Source organism: Arabidopsis lyrata (genome assembly GCF_000004255.2).
Source record: "Arabidopsis lyrata subsp. lyrata unplaced genomic scaffold ARALYscaffold_5, whole genome shotgun sequence".
NCBI classification, from domain to species: Eukaryota; Viridiplantae; Streptophyta; class Magnoliopsida; order Brassicales; family Brassicaceae; genus Arabidopsis; species Arabidopsis lyrata.
In genome coordinates, this window is record NW_003302551.1 from 11,119,603 (window position 1) to 11,138,293 (window position 18,691).

Consider the following 18,691-nt stretch of genomic DNA (forward strand, 5'->3'; position numbering starts at 1 on the left):
TATGTACATGGTACTTTATGATATAAAAACTATCTACAATGGCATATACATCACATGTAAACTTAAATCCTAATCCAACAAAGCCTATTTTATAATTGTAAATGCATAAGCTTTAATTTCCAGTCAAATTATCTGATTGTCAACATAGTGGTATGAATCCTATAGGAAATAAACAGCCAATAAATTTCCTGTTGACTCATGCAATTATTTTCGTTAATCCCCCCATCAGTCTTACCAGATTTAATTGTTTTATATGACAACCAAACATGAAATCCTAAAATACCAATAACTAATATATGTTCTGATATTTATCTCCATTGTTTGGTATTTGTGTTGGATATGAAATAGGCCACTTGCTTTGTTTTCCAATTCACGGGTTTTGTCTATTAGCATCACTCATACAACATTTAAAGGTATCTGAATAAGCAAACACAAAAAATAGGCACGAAAACCATTAAAAGCTGTTATATCTGGTCAAGATTCAAGCTTCTTAGAGGTAAAACAGAGACATGAATCTTGAAAAACAAAAAAGCTATTATATCAGTCAATATATCAATCATATGCTATGGTCATGTTTTACAACTAGTTTTTACATAGTGATATGTTATTTGTTACACTTTACTTTTATTAAAACATCATTCTTTTTACTTTTATTTAGTAAATTGGACACAATGCTATAGGTTTTCACTCCATTCATAACCTGTATATAAATACATCTATACTTCACTATAATATCACACTCAAGTCGCTCATTTCTTAAAAACAAAAAGCACACCAGTTAGAGAGGTTTTCATCCTAATCTACTTCGCTGATCATGGCAGTGCTTTTTTCTGATTTAAATCGAAGGAAGAAGAAATGGCTAGTTTTTGTTAAGGTCTTAAGCATCTGGAATAATCCTCCTAAACATCCTAATGATCAGACAACTATGATTCTTGTGGATGAAACGGTATATATTGTTTTCTCTTTGCGCTAATAATGTTATATATTTTCTCTTTGTGCTGATAATTATAAAGGAAACTTAACTTATTATCATTTTCTTTATAAGGGACAAAGAATTGATGCTACGGTTCCTACAATTGCAATCAAAAGGAACTTCCCTAGAGAGCTCAGAGAAGGACAGTGGTACCTTTTTTCGGAATTTGATGTTATTCCACCTTCATTGCCTGAAAGGAACTCTGATCATTTTTACCAGATTAGCTGTAATAGGAACACAGAGGTGGATCCTGTCAGACCAAAATCACAATCCGAATTTTTTAATTGTGTAGATTTTTTCAGTATCAATAATGCATCAGAAGAATACAAACAATTTGTTGTTGGTAAGTTTCTGTTTTATATTGGCAACCATTTTCAGTTAATTTTAATAGATCATCTATATACTAATGATTGATTCTTGCCATATTTAGATGTTTGTGGAGTGGTTGTCAGTGTCTCTCCTGTTGGAAGACTTCTGGAAGGTGGAAGTGATATGGATTCAAGATATGTTACTTTCACACTGAAGGATACTATGTAAGTACAGTTTTACAATGCTATTACGTGCTTTGAAAAATATGTATGTATTAGTTAACAGCCTTATTACATATGAGCATATGATTATACATTGTATCATTACATGTAGTGGCCATTACTTGAATTGTGTGGCAAAAGGAATTTTCGGTGAAGAATTTGTAAGGAAGTATTCTAGAAGAATCAGTGATGTGGATTATCACAATGAACCAATCATGATTGTTCTGCGATTTTGGAGGATTTCAGTGTTTCAAGGTGATTTTCTACAACTAATTATAAAAGTCATTATCTATATGTGACAGTTTAGATAGCCAAGCATTTGGTTATGGAACTGATTTTTGAATTTCTCTGTTTTATAGGTAAACCTTGCTTGATTACTGGTGTAGGTTGTCCAAGAATTTTCTTTGATCCAAATTTCCATGACATCAACAGACAGCAGTTCATGTATTTCCTTCGCTATAATAGATTCAATTTACCTAAACTTATACTCAAATTGTTAGATTCCGATTTTAGTTGTATTTTTGATTCACAGAAAGTGTTACACTCAGGGAGATGATGAATTCACACCCTCAGATGATGACGATATTTTTATGGAAGAAGTTGATTCAAACTAAAACATCAATTCTCAGTGGATTGTTTTCTGAATATTCCCCCTATGTTTTATTTTATCTTGCTTTTCATTTATGTTTGCTTTGTAAAACTTAATATTAAATGTGCTATTAGCACAAGCTATGGAATAATATATTTCCTATTTTTGTTAATTATGTTTATTGATTTCAGAGAACATTAGACAATATATCATATCGATCAAAATTTACTATAAGCGGATCATTCTGAATGATACTGACCTGAATAACAAGCCAGTGATGCTCCGAGATTATTGCTTCCTGTTGTTTGATCTTCTCATTTAGTATATCCTGTCAATCATGATAATATAGAATTTAGTTACTAATTACTTATAAAGAATCTTAAATTACTCAATTTTTTTTAAAGATAGTTTCAGATATTGAATATATCGACATATCTAACAAGATTTTATTCTCATATCTGGTACAATAGTATTTATCCAAGCTTTAGTCATTCTCCAACTCAGATGCATAAATTCTCATACTGTAAAAAAACTCGCTTTGTTATATTCTTATACTACGGAACACAATCAAGAGTTTGATAAGGTAAACCAAAGCATAGAAGTTATACTTTCCAACATCTACAATTATATTCCTACAAATTTTGTATATCATCACATATGTGTTACGATCTATCCTATTTTTTCCTCAGGAAATCACATTTTCATGAGGAAGAAGAAAGAAGCAAGGGGTCAAATTGATCTTGATGTCACTCAAACTCCTGTTAGAATAAGACCATCATCTACTATACTCGATGAAAAAAATGTTCCAGGTTCAGGAGAAAGCAATATCAGCAATAATGTTGCATTCAATTCAGTTTTTAGAAGAGTTTTGGGAGACATATCTAACTCACCACGCAATACATCTGGACAATCACCATCTGACCAAAGAACGCCATTGTCAGGAACTGCAATAGACAAATTAAATCAGATAAGCACTCCTTATCATAACCCTAATGCAAAGAGGTCAAGAAATATCTCACCTATTTCATGTAAGTAAGACTATTTCTGTTGGAAGTATGGTTACAATCTATTTCATTTTTTTTTGACATAATATAGAGAGCTAATTCTATAAACAGTATTTAATGAGTCAGGTACTAAATCTAATACTTCCCAGATTACCTCAACTCAAATCAATGACTCTCCTCTGTTGAGTCAATCTTCTTATATGCATAATGATGATTATGCTCCTGCTTCTTCTGCCAATAAAAGATTCAAAGGAAATTTATCAGGTTATATTTCAGAATTAGTACAATATCACATAATTCATGTAAATGGTAATGCTTAAGAGATACACGCTAATATCTATGAGAAATTGATATAGGGATTTATCATTTGGTATTTGTCCACAGTTACTACAAGAGGATCCGGATCATCAATGCAAAACAATCATATTTATGATGATCTCCTTCACTCTCATCAGAGTTATGTAGAATATAATGGTAACAGTTCAGATACTGATGAAGATGCTGATTTATCAAATTATGAAGCTTCCTCACAAGGTAAGACCTTATCATGTTTTAAAAATCTTATAAAGATTCATATTTTAAAAATTTGTTTCCAATTTTAACAGGAGACTAAAGATAACAACCAAGAAGATTTTTTTTTTAGTAGTGAAGAAGATTATTCATCAAATGCATCCTCAGATGAAGATGACCGTGTTGACGACGTTTCTCAAATCACAGATGACATTATTTATCAAGCTAAATATAAATTTGACATACTTACTATGTTTGAAAAGGCTTTTGGAAAACCAAATCCTTTACCTACTAATCGTCAGAACAGAAAGAGTGGTACAATATACATATTAACTCAATCATGAGACTCAATTTATAAAATTCAGTACAATACTATAACCTATATTATTTTTTTGGTTTTTTCCAGCTTATGTCGATGAAGGTGATCCAGTTCATAGTTGTGAGAAATGTGGTGCTATTTTTTGGTATGGGGAACGTGTAAACAAGAGGAGACATACCAATAATCCTAAATTTTCATTGTGCTATATGCAAGGTCAAATCGTATTACCACCCTTTAAGGATTCACCTGAATTATTATGGCATTTGCTTACCAGTAATGATGATCTCTCAAGACATTTTAGAGAAAACATCAGACCTTACAACATGATGTTCTCATTTACATCTATTGGAGGTAAAATAGATCATTGTCTTACTAAGGGTCGTGGGCCGAAGATGTTTGCAATTCAAGGTGAAAACTACCATCTCATAGGTGCTTTGAAGCCTAAACCTGGTGACTATCCAAAGTTTCAGCAGCTTTATATTGTAGATACTGAAAATGAGGTTGACAACAGATACAACATAATGAGGTATTTTCTCTCTTACTCACTCTTCTTTATAAGCCAATTTACATGAGTTTATCACTAATATATCTGATAACGTAAACTATGTTTATTCAGTAAAGGGAAGGAATCTGAAAACGACCAGGGAAAGAACAGGTTCAGAAAGGAAATCATCGACAATATCATCAAGCTTTTAGATCAAGTCAATCCTCATGTTCAGACGTTTAGAACTGCAAGAGACAGATTTAATACAAACGCAGAAGAGCCTTTTCATATGAGAATTATTGCCGCTCACACAGGTGATGGCAGGAATTATAATATGCCATCAGCATCTGAAGTTGCTGCATTAATTCCAGGAGATTTTGATGAAAATATGGATAAACGTGATATTGTTCTACAGAAAACTTCTGGGAAGTTAAAAAGAATAAGTGAACTGCATAAATCCTACCTTGCTCTACAATATCCTCTGTTATTCGCACGCGGGGAAAATGGTTATACTCTTGGTATCAAGAAAGCTAAAACAAATGGCTGTGGCAGTGACAAGGAACAAACAGATGTAAGTATGAGACAGTGGTTTGCATTCCGTCTTCAAGAAAGGAAACATGAGAAACATGTTTTACTTCGTTCCAAGCGCTTGCTTCAGCAGTTCATTGTTGATGCTTACACTATGATTGAGTCAAACAGGCTGAGATATATTAAGAAGAATCAACCAAAGTTTCGGAGTTCTAACTTAGAATCTATTCAGAATGCGTCTAATGCTGGAAACAATGATTTGGAAAATCAAGGTAAAGAATTTAAGATTCCAGCTTCTTTTACAGGGGGACCACGGTACATGACCAACAATTATTTGGATGCAATGGCTATTTGCAAACACTTTGGATTTCAAGATCTTTTCATAACATTTACTTGCAATTCAAAATGGCCTGAAATAGTTAGATTCTATAAAGAGAGGAATTTGAAGCCTGATGATAGACCAGACATCATTTCTAGGATATTCAAGATGAAGTTAGATAACCTAATGTATGATCTAACTACCAAGAAGCTACTTGGGAAGACAGTTTCCGGTATTTATTATTTGAATCTGTTATCTAAATTATTAGCACCTGTGATTGATATATCCTAAATATTTAATGATTTATATGTTTTGTTTTTTTTGCAGCCATGTACACTATTGAGTTTCAGAAAAGAGGCCTTCCACATGCCCACATATTGTTGTTCATGCATGCCACCAGTAAGTTTTCTACAGCAGAAGACATTGACAAAGTAATATCTGCTGAAATTCCAGATAAGGTGAAAAAACGAGAACTGTATGAAGTGGTTAAAGACTGTATGATTCATGGGCCATGTGGTGCTGGTTTTCCTAATTCACCATGTATGGTGAATGGTAAATGCTCTAAGTTTTTTCCAAAAAAGATTACCAACAATATTAGGGTTGATGATGATGGGTTTCCAGTTTATAGAAGACGTAACACTGGTATTTACATTGAGAAGAATGGTTTTCAGTGCGATAATCGTTACGTGATCCCATATAACGAGAAGCTATCCCTTCGTTATAATGCTCACATTAACGTTGAGTGGTGCAACCAATCAGGGTCAATAAAGTATCTGTTTAAGTATGTTCATAAAGGTCATGACCGTGTCACATTTGTTGTTGAGCCACGTGACAAGGATACTGCAAATGTGGATTCTAATCCAAATCCGGGAAAGACTACTGGTACCAAGGGAAAAGACAAAGTTCAAGATTTTTTTGATTGCAGGTTATTTCATTATTATCGTCATTACTATACAAATATATATAATTCAGGCAACTATATGGATTGTAACTTAATTTGTTGTATATTTTTTACAGGTACGTATCTGCTTGCGAAGCTATGTGGAGAATTTTCACATTTCCTATCCACCATCGGACTACACCAGTTGTTAAACTTTTCTTCCATGAAGAAGGAAAACAGCCAATTTATTACAAGACAGGTGAAACAACAGAGAGTGTTATGACTCGATTAAGTACTGAAGCAACACAGTTTTTGGCGTGGTTTCAGCTTAACAAGAAGATTCCAAATCCAATAGTCAATTCAAATCGGAAAAAAAAAACCAAAGAAAGCTCCAGATCCAACAAACCTTTTATATGAAGAAATTCCAAATCTGTTCACTTGGAATGGCAAAGAGAAAAAATTCTCACCAAGAGAAAGGGGATTTGCTATTGGAAGAATTAACTTTGTTCCACGTGCAATAGAGGATGCTTATTATTTGAGAATACTCTTAAACATCTGCAGAGGTGTTACATGTTATAATGATCTCAAAACTGTGAAAGGTGTTGTTCACGAAACCTTCAGGGATGCGGTTTTCGCTTTAGGTTTGCTAGATGATGACCAGGAGTACATAAAGGGTATTAAAGATGCCAATTTTTGGTGCTCTGCAAAATATGTTCGTAGGCTATTTTCCCGACGACATTTATTCAAAAAAATTTTTGAGTAAATTCTCCATTCTTTGTTTTTTTGCCGTTATTTCGGCGCGAGTTTCTCCTTCCTGGTTAGGATTAGCTCATCGAGATAGGTATGTTAAAGGAAAGGGCTCTGCTTGAGGGTTTCTCCTCGGAGAGTTTTCACTCTTGAAGTGGTACTCCCTTGTGGAGGTTGTACTCCCCCTTGGAGTTGGTTCTTTGTTCCTTTTCGTCACTAAACCGGTGGTTTAGGGGGTTTGGTCACCGGCGTCGTCGGGTTGGTGCTTTGTGGGTTGCTTCTAGTTGTCTCGGTTTCCATTGCGTTACAGTCTTGTTTCTCTGTACGCAAAGCCTGAGCCCTGTTTCTAACCGTGCTTCCAAACCAATTCTTTCAGTATGACACAACGATTTTCAAGACAGGAAAAAGCTAAGTGGGTAGCTAGCCCTAGAGTCCCGAAGACAAGGTCTCCGATTCGCATACTGGAGAGCGACAACCAGGAGCTCATCGAGAAGAATGCTCTCACCCTGGTTGGAAGAGTATCTAACCCAAGAGTCCAGAGTGCTAAAGCTTTAGTGAACTACATGATTCAGTTTTGGAATCTCGAAGACAGAGTGACAGGCATGGAGTTAGGACTGGGAAAATTTCAGTTTTCCTTTAAGAGGGAATAGGATCTTCAGCTGGTTCTCAGTTGGTCTCCCTTTCACTTTAAACACTGGATGTTTATCCTTCAAAGGTGGGAACCGGTTTTCTCTGAAAGTTTCCCTTCCAACATACTCTTCTGGATTCAGTTACAAGGAGTTCCACAACACTATTGGACAGAGCAAGCTCTCAGAGCCATTGGAAATGGGTTGGGTCATGTTGAGCTAACAGATACGGTAGGTGTACGTATCCGTGCTCACATTAATGCCCTGGAGCCGCTGGAGCAACAAGTTCCCATCTTACTCCCGTCAGGTGAGACGGTTATGGTTACTCTTGTGTACGAGCGACTTGAAAAGCACTGCTTTGGTTGCTTCTCCTTGTCACATGAAAAGAAGGATTGCACTCAGAGAGAGGAGGGACAGAGAGAGGAAGAGCAGAATAGGGCTGTTGGCCGTGCCAGCTCTCAAGTAAGGTCGGAGCAGAGTAAAGGAAGAAACCAGAACAGAGATCCGAGGGATCGTGAAGAAAGGCCAGCGAGGGAGAAGAGATATGGAGCACAGAGGAGACATGTCTCTAAATCTCCCAGTAGAAGAAGATCCCCTCCATTGTCTTATCATGTTCATGAATCAGCTAGAGGGTATACTTCTAGAAGACGAAGAGATGAGCTTCAGCACAGAAGGAGTGGTCGCAGACAATGGATAGAACTTGGATAGAACTTCTGCAAGAAGACATATAGATGCTGAGTCTGAGTGGAGAAGAAGAAGATCCCCTGATAGGGTCCAAAGTTTTCAAGAACCTAACTGCAGTGCAGGGAGAGAGCAGGTTTTCTCTCACAGGGAGTCTAATCCTTTGAGACAGGAGATTCTGAATACTCCCCAGTCTAAAGCTAAGACTCATTCTGAGTTACCTCCCCCTCCTGGTAGAGTTGGGGAGCAGAGTAATCCCAAAGCTCGCAGGCCTGCTATTGAGAGGCTATCAGGAGGTGATTTAGGAGCAGCTCATAGCTCCTTTCTGGGGGTTTCTTCCTCCATGGCGGGCAGACTCCAAGATGTTAACATCCAATACTTAGGAGATGAAGAGCAGGCCTTCCCAAGTGGAAATAAAAGCATTCTGATCGGCTCTAGCTCAATCCCGAGTCACCCTACTCTGGGACATAGGTTATCTATTGGTCAAGGTGATGCCCCAGGGGAATGGAGAAGACCAGCCTCTCAAAGACTGGGACTTGAGCTTCAAGACATCACAATATCCATTCCTGCAAAACCTCCTAAGGCGAAAAGCAACTCAAAGAGGAAAGGAGCGGGTTCCACAGTTCCACGTGGACCCAGAAGCCCGTTACAAGGAGCAAGCTCCAAGAAAAGAAATGAAAACAAACCAAAGTCTGTCTCAGCTAGGAAGCGGTTGTGTTCTGAGCAAGTACCTTCTGATAAGGTTCAGGGGTCTGAGTCCCAAGGCTCACAGCCACCAGTTAGATTGATACCTGCTTCAAAGAAGGCAAAAGCTAAGGTGGATTTTCAAAAACCACCAAATCCTCTTCCTTAGTAGTGGGAAGCTGGAACTGTCAAGGAATTGGTGGAGACTTGACAGTTCCCAGGTTAAGGGAGATCCGCAATGACTTCTCCCCGAATATCCTCTTTCTAATGGAAACAAAGAATCAAGACGAAGTGGTACTTAAGTAGATCCAACCGTTGGGCTTTGTTAGTCATTGTACTGTCCCTCCACAAGGATTAAGTGGAGGACTTGCTCTGTTTTGGAAGGATGATGTGTCTGTGGAAGTGCTAGCCTCTTCCTCAAATTTTATTGATGCAAAGGTGGCGTTCCAAAATAACACCTCCTTTATTACTTTCACCTATGGTGCCCCGCAGGTTGGGGACAGAGAAGCTGTCTGGAGCGAAATCTCGGCTCTGGGGGCGAATAGAGGAGACGCTTGGCTTCTCTTAGGAGACTTCAATGATATTCTAGATAATTCAGAGAAAGTAGGAGGACCAGTGAGAGCAGAAGGCACCTTCATCCCTTTCAGGAGCTTTATTTCACAGAATGGGTTATGGGAGGTGCAACACTCAGGGAACAAGCTCTCTTGGAGAGGACAGAGACATTCTCACTTCATATTGTCTAGACTGGACAGAGTGTTGGCTAATGTGGCTTGGTCTGAGTCGTTTCCTTCGGGTAGGTGCAAGTACCTCAGGTTTGAGGGGTCCGATCATCGTCCTCTGATCACCTACTTTGATCCCTCAAAGGTTAAGTCTAAAGGAGCATTCAGATTCGATAGAAGCTTAAAAACAAGGAAGAGATTCAAACTCTTATTGCTGATGCCTGGAATCCGCAGGAAACTGAAACTCTGTTTGCCAAGTTTGGGAGATGTAGGAGAAACCTTATCCAATGGGCCAAGGATCAGCTAGAAAGCAAATTCCAGAGTATAAAGGAAACACAAGCAAGCCTAGAAAGAGAACTCTCTTCTCAGGTTCCCGATGTGGATCAAATCGCGTTGCTCTCAGGACAGTTAAAGGCGGCGTACCAAGAGGAAGAAGCTGTTTGGCGACAGCGGAGCAGAATTCAATGGTTACAGGAAGGTGATCGCAATACAGGGTTCTTCCACGCAGTGACCAAAGGAAGGAAAGCAATAAATCACTTCTCTGTCATCGTGGCTGAGGACGGTTGTGAACAATTTGAGGAAAAGCAGATTGCAGAAACTGTTTCTAGCTTCTATGAAAAACTTTTTGCTTCGGCCTCCTGATAGACGAATTAGAGTTCCGACTGACTCAGAAATTCATGAAGCTGTCATGGATATTCATGCGGATAAAAGCCTCGGGACCAGATGGGTTCTCTGCAGGGTTCTACCATTCTTTTTGGGAAATTCTGGGCAAAGATGTGGCTTGTGAGATTAGAGCCTTTTTTGTAACTGGAGTTCTCCATCAGCGTCATAATGAAACTCATATTAGACTAATTCCAAAGATCATTGGTCCAAAAAAGGTTTCAGACTATCGGCCTATCGCACTGTGTAGTGTGCATTACAAGATAATTGCAAAGATTTTGTCTAAAAGGCTCCAGCCCCTCCTTTCTTCTCTTATGTCCAAGCATCAGTCCGCGTTTGTGCCGGGAAGAGCAATCTCGGATAATGTTTTAATCACACATGAGGTGTTACACTTCCTTAAAGTGTCCGGAGCTAAAGTTCATTGTTCAATGGCGGTTAAAACGGATATGAGTAAGGCGTACGACCGTATTGAGTGGCCTTTTCTTCATGCGGTGCTTAAAAGGTTTGGGTTCCACGATATGTGGATAGGTTGGGTTCTAGAATGTGTCTCTTCCGTGAGCTATGCTTTCCTCATCAATGGAGCTCCACATGGATCGGTGATTCCCTCTAGAGGTCTTCGCCAAGGGGATCCTCTCTCGCCGTATCTCTTCATTTTGTGTACGGAGGTTCTTTCGGGACTTTGTTTAAGTGCTCAAAGGAAAGGCAATCTCCCGGGTGTCCGAGTATCTAGGAGAAGTCCATTAATCAATCATCTCCTCTTTGCGGATGATACTATGTTTTTTAGTAAAACTAGTTTGAAAAGTTGTGTGACTCTCATGAAATATCTCCAAATTTATGAGGAAGCCTCGGGACAATGCATCAATGCGGATAAATCCGGTATAACTTTCTCTTCTAAGACGCCTCCGGAGGTTAAGGAGAGAGTTAAAAAGGCTTTGGGAATTAGCAATGAAGGTAGGATTGGAAAGTATCTTGGGCTTCCCGAACATTTTGGTAGAAAGAAGAAGGACATATTTACGGGAATAGTGGATAAGATAAGACAAAGAGCTTTGTCGTGGTCTAACTGATTCCTTTCCGGAGCGGGAAAGCAAGTTCTCTTAAAGGCAGTCCTGGCGTCTATGCCGTCGTATGCTATGTCTTGCTTCAAAATTCCAATGTCTCTGTGTAAGAGAATTCAATCGGTGCTTACCCGGTTTTGGTGGGATGATAATCCGGATAAGAAAAAGATGTGTTGGGTGGCGTGGGATAAGCTTACTTTAGCTAAAGAAAACGGTGGGTTGGGATTTAGAGAGGTTACCTCTTTCAATGACTCCCTTCTTGCGAAAATTGGTTGGAAGCTCTTGCAACAACCGGATTCCCTACTTGCTCAAGTCATATTGGGCAAATATTGTCATTCTTCTTCCTTTATGGAGGCTAGTGTTCCCACAAATGCTTCCCATGGGTGGAGGGGTATTATTAAAGGAAGGGAGATCTTAAAGAAAGGCTTAGGATGGATTATTGGTGATGGAGAAACTGCAAATGTTTGGAACTCACCGTGGCTGTCTCCTACGGAGCCTTTGTGCCCATTTGGTCCTCCTACTCAGTCTGATCTTCGGCTCAATGTTAAAGACCTTCTTCTTCCTAATACCACTATGTGGAATCTTGAAGCTATAAGGAAGCATGTACCTCATCATGAGGAGGATATTCTCAAAATTATTTTGAGTTCTCGACCCAAGGCGGATAAGTTAAGGTGGCTTCCTCTAAAGGCTGGTGGTTATACCTCTAAGTCAGGGTACCTTGTTGGACAGACCTCTAATTCTCTGACAACTGTGGACTGTTTCAAATGGAGCACCAATGTGTGGCGAGTTTGCACTTCACCAAAGTTGAGAATGTTCCTGTGGAAAGCAACACGTAATGCTTTACCACTGGGAAAGGCGCTTGCTATTAGAGGGGTTGTGGCTGCAGCAGTCTGTAAAAGATGTGGAGAGGAGGAAGACTCGCTTCATGTATTCTTGCGATGTCCTTTTGCGAGTAGAGTTTGGGACTTGGTTCCTGCGCAATTCAAACCTGCAGGGATCGGAGTGGAGTCTCTGTAGAACTGGCTGCTGTTAGCTAGTAAGATGGTGTCGTTGCCTCCTGTTGGACTGGGAATCACCCCACTGTATCCGTGGGTGCTTTGGTTCATATGGAAAGCCCGGAACCTTCTCATCTTTGAAGAAAAATTGGTCTCAGCAGAGGAGACTATCCTGAAAGCGATAAAAGAAGCTCGAAGTTGGCAGTCGGCTAAGCTTGCGCAAACTCTGAAAAAACCATGCCAGAAGAGTAAAGAAGGGGTTGCAGCACACAGTGAGGCGACTTCCTGCTTTTCAGATGCTTCTTGGCTGGCTGACTCACTGGTTTGTGGTATGGGCTGGATTTTTAGAAATCCGCAAAATGTAGTGTTCCATCAGGGAACCGCTTCTCGACCCAATGTTGCCTCGGCTCTCGTAGCAGAGGCCCTTGCCTTGAAAGCAGCTATCGCAGCGGCTTTGGCACTGGGTGTCTCCAGACTTGCCTGTTATTCGGATTGTCAAGACCTTGTTTGTCTTCTCGTAGCCGATGGTCAAGCAAATGAACTAGATGGATTATTGGAAGATATCAGAGAGATGTGCTCTGGTTTCCGTTCTTGTTCATTTCATTATGTTTCCCGTTTACTCAATGTTGAAGCTGACACTTTAGCTAAGTCGGCGTCTCGTTTGTGTGTATCTCACTTAGGAGTTGACCTTCTTTATTAATCTAAGTACCATTTACAAAAAAAAAAAAAAAAAAAATGGATGATGTGATACATGACAAAGGCGGAGTGTTTTTTTATTTACGGTTTTGGAGGTACTGGGAAAACTTTTCTCTGGAAGTTACTCTCTGTTGCTATTAGATCAAAAGGAGACATATCTTTAAATGTCGCATCTAGCGGCATTGCTGCTCTGCTATTAGATGGCGGTCGAACTGCCCACTCAAGGTTTGGAATTCCTTTAAATCCTAATGAGTCGTCTACATGTAACATTTCACGTGGAACAGATCTTGCTGAGTTAGTTACAGAGGCTAAACTTATTATTTGGGATGAAACTCCTATGATGAGCAAGCATTGCTTTGAGTCTTTGGATAGAACTTTAAGAGATATTATGAATAATCCAGATGATAAGCCTTTTGGTGGGAAGGTTATCGTTTTTGGAGGTGATATGTTGTGTTTTTATCGGTTTTGAGTCTTTGTTTTCTTTCTTACATCATATGTTTTATCGATTCAAAGTGTGTTTTTAGAGTCTTTTAGTCTTTTATCGAGTTTCTACAGGTTTTAGGTTGCTTCGGAGGAAAACGAGCTGTTTTGGGATATAAACACACTTTTGGAGATGTAGTTTCGTTTAGAAATATCAGACGTTTTGCCTCACATGGAATATTTTCCACCGTTAGATCTTTCATTTTTGACACAAGTTAGATGAAGATGTTAGCTTGAGTTTACAAGTGGTTTGAAGGAAATCTAACGGTGCATTCAACAGTTATACCCGAATTAGTGAAGACAGGTCATTCTATCGAGCATTTGAAGCAGTTGCGGAGTTGGAGACCAGAAGATCCAGATCGATCGATACACTTGATCGATCCCATCCTCTGACGGACGAGAAGCAGTTTCCAGTGACTCGGGATCGATCGATCCACCCACCGGATCGATCGATCCCTTCCCCAGACGTACTTTTGGCCCAAAATTGACCCGATTCACTCCAGATCCGACCCGGCTCGTTTCCTATTGTTTTAAAACCCTATGCTCGACTCTTTACACATTATCCTTGATATTTTTCAGTTCTAAATTTGGTTCTTTGGTTTGTAAACAACTTTGGGCAAAGGAATCCATCCTCTTGACACTTGGAGAAGATTTCTAAACCCTATTCCTTTTCTATTTATTGAATCATGTTTTCTTTCATATCTATTTGCCTTTTCTCTTTCTCTATGTGTGAGTAGTTCTCCAATTGGGTTTTAGGGTTCCAATTAGGAGATTAAATGGATTAATGGATTGATTGTGCTAGGAATTCTCATTCTCTAGGTTCTTTGATTCACATGTTCTTAATGCTAGAATAGGATTGATCACCCTGTTGTAGATTCTAGGTTTTTCTATGCATCAAAAGTGTTCGATAGAATGCCTGAAAGAATGTGGATTGAGCAATGTATTTCTAGCCAACGAAAGTTGACGTTAGGACGCATTGTGAACTTAATGAACTTGTTTGGTAATGCGAATTTGACTAGGAAATTGCATGCGAAAGTTTAGTAATCGAATAGTCAAATTTAGTGATTAATGTCTTGAAAGAGAATTGGTTTAAATGTGTTCATGTTCGAGAACGGTTCTTAATTACTGAATTACTGGTTTCATGTTTCCATTATTCGTTGATCTCTGAAATACCCTAACGCCCAATGTCTTTAAATCTTGAAGTTAAATCGTCTATTTTAATTGCATTTTTATTTACAATTCTGAAACCCCAAAACAAAACAACCTTTTAGCTTTAGCTAAGAACGAGTCTCGGAAATCTTTAGTGTACCATTAGTTCTTGTGGATCGACCCCGTATATACTACCTTGCGGTTAAGTGTATCGGGTAATTACTCGAGCAATCAAGAGGTGATTTCAGACAGGTATTACCAGTGATCAATGGTCCTGGTAGGGAGGAAATCGTTTTTGCTGCATTAAATTCATCTTATATATGGGAGCATTGCAAAGTTTTGGAACTAACAAAAAACATGAGACTTCTCGCAAACATTAGTGAGCATGAAAAGCGTAATATCGAGGAATTTTCATAGTGGATATTAGATGTTGGGGATGGTAAAATTGCTCAGCCTAATGATGGAATTGCTCAGATTGATATCCCAGAAGAGTTTCTCATTACTCAGGATCATGATCCGGTCGAATCAATTATACAGGCTGTTTATGGAAATAATTTTATGGACGAGAGTGACCCTAAGTTCTTTCAAGGAAGAGCTATTCTTTGTCCTACTAATGAAGATGTGAACTCCATAAATGAGCATATGTTGAACATGGTGAATGGTAACTACTTCCATCAACATCTGTTAGTATTTTTTAAGTTAGCTAATTTAATTTCAAAACAGCTTTATTAGTTATTTACAATTGTTTTCCTTCCGTCTGTAGGTGAAGAAAGAATCTACCTAAGCTCTGACAGTATAGACCCTGTTGATACAAGTTCTACAAATAATGAAGCTTATTCTCCTGATTTTCTAAACAGTATCAGAGTTTCTGGATTGCCTAACCATTGTTTGCACCTTAAAATTGGTTGTCCGGTCATGTTGATCAGAAACATGGATCCTAACAAAGGTTTATGCAATGGGACAAGACTACAGATCACTCAAATGGCAGATACAGTTATCGAAGCTAGAGTTATTACAGGTAATAAAGTTGGTAAGATTGTTCTTATTCCTAGGATGCTCATAACACCATCAGATGCAAGATTGCCTTTCAAAATGAGGCGTAGGCAATTTCCCCTATCTGTAGCTTTTGCCATGACCATAAACAAGAGTCAATGACAGACACTAGACAATGTTGGACTTTATTTGCCTAGGCCGGTTTTTTCACATGGGCAACTATATGTGGCAATATCTAGAGTGACGTCAAAATCAGGTTTGAAGATTCTTATCACCGACAAGAAAGGTAAACCTCAGACCAAAACAATGAATGTTGTTTTTAAAGAAGTCTTCCAAAACCTTCGTTAGCTAATTCGATGATTCAATTTGATTGAACATCTTACCTTCAGTTTTCCTTTCTGCAAGTTGTGGGACAATATGTTTAGACTTCTTCTCCTTTCACTTCTGTCACTCGCCATTATTGGGGTCTATCACCTCATAAGATTAGATCAAATCAAGATTTTGCATTTTGTATTACATTATTTCAATCCACGATATATAAATGGTCTCTATAATTTGTTGAATTCCTTACAACATAACAATTCAATCACTAATCAATTCAATCACGATTAAACTTGAGAATTCGATGTACCTTTAAGAAGAATTTCTAATTCCACTGATCCGGAACATAATCGATGAACTATAGTTCTTGAATTCTTCAATTCCGAAATTGTTTGAGAGGAATGAAATTGCATGCATTTATCAATCTGGGAAGCTCGAATTAAGAAGAATTAGAAATCAAAATCATCGAAAGATGTTTATTACAAGGATTGCGACTTCTCTCCATTATCAGAAATCGAAAACGAAGCAGTAGCCGTCGTTCTTTTTTATGTCTTTTTTTTTTCGAAAACATTATTTTCTTGTTTTTTAAAATCATTTATCCTATTATTAAAACAAAATCAAAGTTTATTACATAAAAATTGGGCCTATTTTTATTTTGCAACTTAAACATTGAACCCAACTTGGCCCAATTTGATATATATCTCTCAACATTTTAATATACATTACAATATTATCTAATCTTTTATTAAGAAAACATTTTTCACACATAATTAAATATAATACAACATTTAATCCTATTAACAAATAAAATTACACATGACATATATTTTATAATTTTGATTCTATTATATTATTTGCTTTTTAATACACCTTTTATAATTTAATTTTATTAAAAAAAAATTCACATCCGTGCTATAGCACGGATTATGATCTAGTATATATAATTTAGAATAAATTTCAATAAAAGCCCAAAAATTTCTTTTTTGCCCTATGGCTCTTTTTACAGTTGGGCCGGGGCTGAGCAGTTCGTTATTTATGGAAATATGCCGTGTAGAAAAAATAAATATGTCATGTTTCTGAAATTTTAAATTCAATATTAAAATGAAGTCCAAGCTAATCCCATGATATCGTATCCATCGTATATGAACTAATTACTAATTGAAGAGAATAAACCATCGTAGTAAATCGATTTGACTAAGGACACAACTTTATTCAGCTTTAATATATAGTTTAAATTTCGTACTTAATCAGGTAATCAAATTCTCTAAACAAATGGAACAATATCAGATAGGGTAAACTGTTACCATCTGTGTAACTTTGCAAGTTAGTAAGTGTAAATTATAAAAAAACGATGACTTGTATTTCTAAAACTCCAGCATATTATATAAATTTTGAGGTCAAGCATTTCTACAAGTTCAGACTTAATTCTTCCTAATGTATGGGGTTAGGTATTTTCTGTCGCTTTACCAAAAAAATTGACGTTTCCCAGACGTTTTAGCTTGTTACGTCATTGTTGCATAATTTATGACCAACCAAACCTAAGACCGAATCAGGTTTTTAGATAGTTCTTTTTCCTTTGAAATTATAAGATGTTTTGGTTGGATAGGCATAGATTAAAAAAAATTAGTAAATAACTGACACTTTTTATAAGACATACATAATATGTGGGTATAAAGTAATTACAATATTACGTATGTCTTATCGAAAATGTCAGTTATTTACTAATTCTTTTTTTTTTTTGACGTCTAGATTTATTATTTATTGCAAATTATGAGAATTGTTACATAGATGATTCTACAACGGACAATTCCTTCCGACCCTTATTAGATCCACGACAGACGACACTTCTTTCTCCATGCTCTTGACGGACACCTTCAATGATCCACGACCTGACGACACTTCTCTCTCTGCGTAGAATCCTGGCGAACGGCTATAATTGTACTTCGCTGGAGATCTCCTGCACACTTGCCTCCTTTAATCTGCAAATTTATTAATAAATCGCAATATCTAGGACTCGAACCCCAGACCTCTTGGTGTAAAAGCATTAAGTAACCCTTAGTCAACCAATGGGCCAATGGGCTTCCACTTACTAATTCTTTTAGATAACATTTTGCATTAATATGTAATATGCGGGTATAAAGTAATTACAATATTACGGAAATAGTAAATTTAGGAAAATGAGTTAACATTTTGCATTACAGTGAAGCGATGCGTAATATGCGATGCGTAATATGCGATGCGGGTATAATGAAAATGTATCACACAGAAAATTTGGGAAAATGAGGTAACATTTGCATTACAATTTTCTATCATCATATTTATAAAATACTAGTAAATTTTGAAATTATGCTTAGTAAAGTAATTATCTATACTTCCCAGATCTTTGTAATATACTTTTAAAATAATTTCTGATAAGATACACGTGTTTTTATATATAATTATGCTTATATATATATAATATATATATATATATATATATATATACATATGCTATTTTGTGACAAAAAAATATATATGCTATTCAATGTGTCTAACTATACACATAATTTGTGCTGTTGGCTGACATCTTTCGAAATGAAATTACTCCGAATTATACATATTTTGCCAGGCAAGTCATGTTTCACAAAGAAAACTAGATGTATAATGTATTAGCTATTATTTAAATATATAAAATTTAAAATAATGAAATAAAATAAATTGGAAGAAAACATGAAAATTTAAGTATAATATTTGATGAGTACATCTTTTT

The 18,691-nt window shown here is 37.3% G+C and overlaps 1 protein-coding gene across 1 annotated transcript; it reads left to right on the forward strand.

Moving 5' to 3' along the window:
* Nucleotides 1-15,378: 15,378 nt before the first annotated feature.
* On the forward strand, nucleotides 15,379-15,992 carry LOC110228059 (ATP-dependent DNA helicase PIF1-like; the record flags this gene model as incomplete). The annotated part of the gene is given in 1 exon segment (XM_021024177.1): nucleotides 15,379-15,992. A coding segment is annotated over 1 exon segment (591 nt), but the record flags the coding sequence as incomplete, so codon positions are not given.
* Nucleotides 15,993-18,691: the final 2,699 nt, after the last annotated feature.